Raw genomic sequence first — 8,573 nt, 5'->3', positions numbered from 1 at the left:
CATATACTGGTGACTTATAGGGAGACAGGAGCTGATGCAACCCAAAAGGCTTTATCTGTGACTAAAATATAACATTTTGGTGGTCTGCCCCTTTAACTGTCCAGTTACACTGCTGACTTTTTATGCATTTAATTAAAGAAGAACATGTCAGATGAAGCAGATTTCCAGGAAAACACTCTGATATCAGCCATTATTATCTCCAGATTGTAATGAGGAAAGACGAGTGACCTTATCATGCTGGATCAGGATTTGAATGCGATCTCCGAGACATTTTTAAGTTTGTTCATCTCTTTCTGCAGCTCTTGCATACTGTACCTCTGTTAAAAAGCCTTTGAAATGTCGTCAGTTTTACACAGTAACTTTAAACATCACAGTGAGTGTAGTTTTCTTTAATACAAGTGTTAGTTTAAAAATAGCATATACATATATTTACACTTGTTTGGCGATTATTTGTGTTCCATGTGAAGCAACAATGAATGCCTTTAGTTGATTATAGACTATATGTAAATATGATTTGGACATATACACACACCCTTCATTTGCTCTGGACAAACACACGCGCTAGCCCAACAAACAAAAAAATAATGTATATATTCACTGAATACATTCACATATTAACAATGAAAGACAGAACTGTCACTAAATGGAAATTGCCAAAGGCTGGAACTCAAAATGACATTTCAGAAAGGATGTCCCCTCATTCACTCTCCAGTCCTCAAGGAAGTTTTTCGCTTGACTGCAGATAGAGAAAATTGCTTTTTACACACAGGCGACTTTCATTCGCACCCACATTGAATCTGTTTTACCAAATGAAATTGCATCCTGTCCATTTACCCAACACACTGCTTCACTGTCATTTATTTTCATTGTCTCTGTGTACGTTTCTTTTGCGCCTTCATTACCTCACCAAGTGTACTTTCATTTCAAGTGTTACAGATTAATTTTAGATCTCCTTGTCCCATTGCACTTTATAGATCGGGACCTGTCACCATTTGTGTTTTCAGAATTATCGCACACAAACAGACGTCAGGTAGGTGAGTTGAGACGGTGTTCTTGGCATAGTAATGACACAGTTTATTAACCGCTGAGGTCCCAGCTCTCCTCTAGAAGGTTGGCATTGGCTCTGTGGCTTACACTTTGGAATGTCTTTGTTTTGAGCCCAGCTCATTTTAGGTCATTGTTGATGATCATATCATCGTGTACGTCACAACATGATGTGATTTTCCTTTTCTTTCCGAAGGTGGAAAAACTGTTTTTCTCTTCGTGATCCATATAGTGACCTTTGTTGGCTAATAGCGTTGGCGTCCCAGGAATATATACATTATGTTGATAGTCCAGGGATGGAACATGTTGTTGGAATGGTGCACCGTACTTGGGGCTCCAAACGCCATTTGATGTTGGAGGTGTCTTTTTTATGTCTGTGAATAGAAAAAAAATTTTTTTGTTAAGGTGTCTTCACTAACAAAATGGAAAATTTGGGACTAGGGTTTAAGGAAAGATAGGTGATAGGTGAAGGGACATCAGTGATGCTTAAAACAACCAATCAAAATTAAACTAGTATTTTTTTACTAATGAACACTAGAAAACAAAAGCTAACACTTGATTGGTTGCAACAACCCTATAAGTATTTGCTAATACTATGACTGACTAACAGCAAGGTATTTTTTGCAAAGTATTACACTTTGCAAAAAACAGCTGCGCACTTCTGCAAAATATAGTGGGAACTGTAAAATGATCATTTTTGTGGCTCATTGTTTAGTACCACTGATATTGGAGCAGTGCCTGTGTACATCTATTTATTGCAGTATCTGGTAAATTTTGTAATGGCCCACAGGGGAAGAAACTGAATGTGAATGATCCAATTTTCTGTGTAAAGAACTTTGAAATATATTGGCTATGTGAATTAAACATATTATATTTTACTAGTAAAAAAAAGGAAAAAAGTATATACACTGTATATATCCAGAGTATATATATATATATATATATATATATATATATATATATATCCAGAGTATATATATATATATATAGATATAGATATAGATATAGATATACACACACTATATTACCAAAAGTATTGGGACGCCTGCCTTTATACACACATGAACTTTAATGGCATCCCAGTCTTAGTCTGTAGAGTTCAATATTGCGTTGGCCCACCCTTTGCAGCTATAACAGCTTCAACTCTTCTGGGAAGGCTGTCCACAAGGTTTAGGAGTGTATCTATGGGAATGTTTGACCATTCTTCCAGAAGCGCATTTGTGAGGTCAGGCACTGAAGTGGTCAAGGAGGCCTGGCAAGCAAGTCTCCACTCTAATCATCCCAAAAGTGTTCTAGCGGGTTGAGGTCAGGACACTGTGCAGGCCAGTCGAGTTCCTCCACCCCAAACTCACTCATCCATGTCTTTATGGACCTTGCTTTGTGCACTGGTGCGCAGTCATATTGGAACAGGAAGGGGCCTTTCCCAAAAATGTTCACACAAAGTTGGGAGTATTAGATTGTCCAAAATGTCTTGGTATGCTGATGCCTAAAGAGTTCCTTTCACTTGAACTAAGGGGCCAAGCACAACCTCTGAAAAACAACCTCACACCATAATCTCCCCTCCACCAAATGATTTGGACCAGTGCACAAAGCAAGGTCCATAAAGACATAGATGAGCGAGTTTGGAGTGGAGGAACTTGACTGGCCTGCACAGTGTCCACCTCTGCAGCGTTTGCACCCCTAAACTCTAGCAGACTTGAGTTCTGACGTCATCAAGCTCAGAGCAGCATCCATAGCCATGCTCTGAACACAGGGATGCCAGAAACAGTCCACCATTGGATTGTGGAGGAGCACCGTTTTTGCTGGGGTAGCAACGTTTTGAGTAAGTATAAGGGTTTCTCCTCTCCTCTGGACAAAACAAACACTCAACACCTGCATTGTGGACACAGCCCCATTGCAAAGAATATTTTTTTTTCTGCCCGGAGTTGGACTTTTTGACTGGTCGGTGGACTTGACCACTGATCGGTTATAACTTGCATTTTGTGTGTTTCTTTGGAAAATAAAGTTATCACTACAACTTTAACTCTATGCTACACAACAAAAGAATGTACAAACATTGTTTCAAAATTTTCTTTATGCTTCCACCGCCCCCCTTGTTTTATTCAATGCCCCTCAATTGCATCCAAGGCTACTTTTGCCAGAAATATAAATGTATGAACTGGTAAATACATCTTGTGTTTCTCAAGGCATCCCAAGGCATAAAATTATCATTAGCCACAGTAGGCCTGTTACCATAGGCTGAAAGGGCAAATAGGCTTTTTTTTTTTACCAACCACATATTTTTAACTCACCACCAATAGAAAAACATTTGTTTCCTATAAGCTTATTTACACAATATTCTAATCGAATAAATCAAGAAAATATTCTATATAGATGATCCTAGCAGAATGATGCTGCTCTGGGCAGCAAAGGTTGTGTGCCTCTAATGCCCTGTACACACGGTCGGATTTTCCGACGGAAAAAGTGCGATCGGATTGTGTTGTCGGAAATTCTGATCGTGTGTGGGCTCCATCTGGCTTTTTCCGTCGGAATTTCCGACACACAAAATTTGAGAGCAGGATATAAAAATTTTCCGACAACAAAATCCGATCGGTTAAATTCTGATCGTGTGTACACAAATCCGACGCACAAAGTGCCAGGCATGCTCAGAATAAATTAAGAGATGAAAGCTAATGGCTACTGCCCCGTTTATAGTCCCGACGTATGTGTTGTATATCACCGCGTTCAGAACGATCGGATTTTCCGACAACTTTGTGCGACTGTGTGTATGCAAGACAAGTTTGAGCCAACATCCGTCGGAAAAAATCCATGGATTTTGTTGTTGTCCAATCAATGTCCGATCATGTGTACACGGCATAAGGTCCACTGATGGAAACCTGACTCTGAAGTTCTCAAATTTACCCAATCCTAGTTAGGAACTTCTTACACAGACCACTGCAAACGGTGATAGGTGCTAGGCAGAGAGAAAGTCTGTAGTAAAGAACACAGGCTGTTGGGAGTCAGGACTAATGCCGCGTACACACGAGCGGACTTTACGGCAGACTTTGCCCGCAGACGGGATTTTGTCGGACAATTCGATCGTGTGTGGGCTCCAGCGGACTTTGTTTGCTCAAAAGTTGGACGAACTTAGATTTGAAACATGTTTTAAATCTATCCGTCAAACTCGAGTCCGGTCGAAAAGTCCGCTCGTCTGTATGCTAGTTCGATGGACAAAAAGCCACGCTAGGGCAGCTATTGGCTACTGGCTATGAACTTCCTTGTTTTAGTCCGGTCGTACGTCATCACGTATGAATTCGACGGACTTTGGTGGATTGTGTGTAGGCAAGTCCGTTCATTCGGAAAGTCCGTCATAAAGTCCGGCGTAAAGTCCGCTGAGCAAAGTCTGCCGTAAAGTCCGCCCGTGTGTACGCGGCATAAGGAGTAGCTACTGGTACAGACTCAGTGACTTTCCCTTCTTCGTACCAATTTGTGGAAAGGCAGAGACAAATCTGATCTTAGGAAAGTGAGAGATGGAAGATAGATCAGTTTGCAAAAAACTGACCCAGTGAAAGTAAGACCTATAGAAGCCTTGTCAGAAAATGTATTCCATGGCCCAATTGCAGAGAAATAGTCCCACTATTTCACTGAAGTTGAATTTATTGTAATGCATGGATGTAAAAAATATGTTGGCAGCTGCTGTTTGGGGCCTGAAGCATTTTTAAGGTTGCTTTATTACACCCACGCACCCCTAATTAGGGGCACATCTATGGTAAATAGTGCCCATTGCAAGCGTTGAAACTGCACCCTGGCCAAACATTTGACATCCCAGTTCTGCCACACCCAGACACTTACAAATACACTAGAGCTGCTGAGCCTGTAAGTTTGGTGTAGAATAGGAACAGCACAATATACAGAATAATGCAGTGTGGTAAAGGACACGTACATTCTATACACAAGGTGTATGGAATGAGGTAGAGTGGAAAAGGAAAAGCATAGCAAAATCAATGTGCCGTAGCGGAATAAGAAAGGTAAAGCATGGCATATGGAATGAGGTGGTGTGAAATAGGGAACGTATAGCATGGCATATGGGTTGAGGTATTTTGGAATAGGGAACATACAGCATAGCATATGGAAGGAAGCTGTGTGGAATAGAGAATGTACAACTTTGCATAAGGAATGGGGTGGGGTGGGGTGGAATAGGGGAATAGGGAATGTACAGCTTTGCATAAGGAATGGGGTGGAAAAGGGAACATATAACTTGGCATAAAGAATGAGCTGGTACGGAATAGGGAACTTACAGCATGGCATACAGAATGGGTAGGTGTTGAATAGGGTACGTACAGCATAGCATATTGGATAAGGTGGTGTGGAATAGGGAATGTACAGCATGACATATGGAATGAGGTAGTGCAGAACAGGGAATTTACAGCATGTCATATGGAATGAGATGGTGTGGAATTGGGTACATAAAGCATGGTATATTGTATGAGCTGGAGCGGAATAGGAAACGTACAGCATGCCATATGTGATGAGGCAGTGTGGAATCCTGAACATATAGCATAGCATATGGAATGATGTTGTGTAGAATAGGGAACGTACAGCACTACATATGGAATAAGGCTGTGTTTAATCGGGAATGTGGCATATGAAATGAGGTGTTGTGGAACAGGGAATGTACAACATGGTATATGGAATGAGGAAGTGAAGAATAGGGAACAAATCACGTGGCATATTGCACCAGTCAGAGCTGGGCAAAGGAAGCAAGTAGTGTAACTTTCTCTGCCCCAATTCTTTATTTCACATGTGACGACAGTGATCGGCTGCACTGTCTGTTGCTGCAGTTCCGTGCTGATGGGAGGTCTGAAAGAGACATAGTTTGACTAAAGGGGCACACACTACTACTGTACCTGAGTGGCCCCTTCAAGTGGCGCTCAGGGCACTTGCCCTGTTTGTTATACCCTAGATATGCCACTGCTCACTGCCAATACATATACTGTATACAGCCAGTACCTGTGTCTTCTGAAAAAAAAAATGCCTGCATGTATGTAGATAGATAGATACACGCATACTGAACATTACGTATAGTGTATACAAATATAAAAATAAATGCTGCACTGTTTATAGTGCTGTACAATAAATATGTGGTCTATATATAATATAGCTATTAGTGCATTATACAAATCCAGTAGTGGTGTGCAAATTCAACATATGCAAACTAAAAGAAAACCAATTCTTACAATAAGTAAATACAAATTCAATAATCCTATACATATTGGAAAGTGGTCTACATTTCTTAAAAAATATGGTATTTTTTTTTATATAGACAGTCTCTCGTGTTCTTTCTTTGTCCGTCACCTCTTGTGCTCAAAATAGGCTTCTGTGTCCCCTAACAGTGTTACTGTGTCACCACTGTGCCCACAGAACTCTCACCTTCTTTGTACTTGTGCCTCAGCATATATCATGAATCCTCCCAATATGTGGATCCTCCTATCGTCCCTGTCCACTAGTGACCCTCTTGGTAGAATTTTCCTCTGTTAAGATCTATTTGGTGGTACGTTCTCCTTTAAGATGCCTGTCTGTATATATTCCAGGGTTAACCGCACCGATGGTATAGGAACATGCAGAAAAAGCCTCCCATATTGTGATAACGTTTAAAGCAATGAATTTATTAAAGTTAAAACCCCCACTTACAATAAAACTACTTGGAAATAGGCATAAAACCATGAATACCAGACATATACTTTCACTTACATCTCGTGTGCCTCCGCTCATGCCCTATGCATTACGTCACCTGACATCCTCAGGGGTGAGGAGGTCAGCCCTGAGGAAGTCACGTGATGGTGACGTAATACATGTCCTACGAGACAGTGTCCTATGCGTTATGTTACCATCACATGACTTTCTCAGGGCTATTTCGAGCACAAGAGGTGACCAACAAAGAAAGAACAGGAGGGACTGTCTTTATATACTGTTTACTATATTTTTAAAGAAATACAGACAACTTTCCAATACGTATAGGATTATTGAATTTGTATTTATTTATTGTAAGAATTGGTTTTATTTTATTTTGCATATGTTGAATTTGTACACCGCTACCGGATTTGTATAATGCACTATTATCTATATTATATATAGACCGCATATTTATTGTAAAGCACAATAAGCAGTGCAGCACCATTCATTTTTATATTTGTATACACTATATAGTTGTGGGAACACTACAGGTGTTTGCAGCAGCCAATTTATAATAATTTATTTACTTAATAAGGGTGATAGCGTGGGAGTAGTACCCATATTTTTTATTACGTATTGAGCTGTATATAAGTTTCAGACTAGGTTTTAAAATATATTAACCATCATGCCTCTTACTATTTTCAGCAGAAAGGTTGTTTGTATGTCACGGGAAGGGAATTGAAAATTTACATGTGTTAGTTAAGCAATTATGAGGCAATTATTACAAGATATGATTAGAACTACAGAAAGCCCAGTGATAATACAATCATTAATTATCCACAGGAATGTAATAGGTAACATGTTTACTCTGAGGCTGATTTAATTTTCTAAGGGAAGCTGATCTAAATTAAGAAAGGCTATCCAAATTAAAATTGTTTACATTAGAAAAAGGAGTCAGAGAGGCAATATAATTACTTATTGCAAGTACAGTACATGCAGGACTAATCTAAGCAACTTTCACTAAGACATGAATAATATCAGGGTCACTTCTTGGGATTAAAAAGAGAATATTTAAGCAAATTCAGAATAAAAGGCTCTGGGAACAGTAAAAGCAGTCAGCCATGAAATGTACTCTCTGTATAGGCAGCCTTCGCAAGTTGTGCCTAATATAATCATCAATTTTTAAAAGGTGCAATAATACAGTTATTTAAAAAGTCAGATGTGCACCAAACTACGATAGAGAGGAAGCAAACTTCAAGGAACTTTATATGTTATTATAGCATTTAGTGTAAGATTTTTTTTTATTCCATATATTGTCTCCAATTTTACATGCAAACCTGTCTACTATAAGTGACAGTACCAGAGGTTGGAACAAACTATAATAATGCCAGGGGCGTGTGTAGGCAGGTGTAGTCTACTTTCTTCATTGTAGTTGGTGCTCTCCCATAGCGGCACTGTAGTTGGAGAGGAAGTCAGAAGGAATATGGTTTCTTGGATCTCTGGGGAAGCTATGCCTTTGGATGCTGCCACTCCATGTAACTCTGGTGGCCATCTTGGGTCAAGCAGCGCCTTTTTAGGGCCCTGGCTCCAAGTTTTGGCGAGCATTTGCGAGTTAGTAGAGTAGGGACAGGTAACCCGCCTTGTAGGGACAGAACTAGCAGCAGGGAAAGGTTCCTGACAAGGAGGGAAAGCTCAAGGCTCGCAACTTCTCTGGACACCTGCCTGTTTGGGCACAAGACATCCACATTGCATTCTTCCCCTTTATACAGTCACTGTTGGTTCGTCTGCATCCTGCTCTGCCTACATGCTGTTGGAACAGTGCGTGTTCCCAGCTGCCTTCCCACAGTTCTTTCATTGCACTGGGACTGTATGTGTTA

The 8,573-nt window shown here is 40.2% G+C and overlaps 1 protein-coding gene across 5 annotated transcripts in view; it reads right to left on the bottom strand.

The window, feature by feature from the left end:
* Positions 1-392: 392 nt before the first annotated feature.
* The window catches only part of LOC141132481 (protocadherin-10-like), a 127,444-nt gene continuing 119,263 nt past the window's right edge, over positions 393-8,573 (bottom strand). For 3 of the 5 annotated variants that reach the window (XM_073620882.1, XM_073620883.1, XM_073620884.1), the window contains exon 4: positions 393-1,418. In XM_073620882.1, the coding sequence (XP_073476983.1) occupies positions 1,165-1,418 (254 nt within the window). In that variant the 3' untranslated portion in view covers positions 393-1,164. The remainder of the gene's footprint in view (positions 1,419-8,573) is intronic. The other 2 variants (XM_073620885.1, XR_012242911.1) reach the window with 2 other exon arrangements.

Source organism: Aquarana catesbeiana, linkage group LG03 (genome assembly GCF_042186555.1).
Source record: "Aquarana catesbeiana isolate 2022-GZ linkage group LG03, ASM4218655v1, whole genome shotgun sequence".
Lineage (NCBI taxonomy): Eukaryota > Metazoa > Chordata > Amphibia > Anura > Ranidae > Aquarana > Aquarana catesbeiana.
The sequence above is the reverse complement of the archived record's forward strand: the minus strand, read 5'-3'. Positions and strand labels throughout refer to the sequence as shown.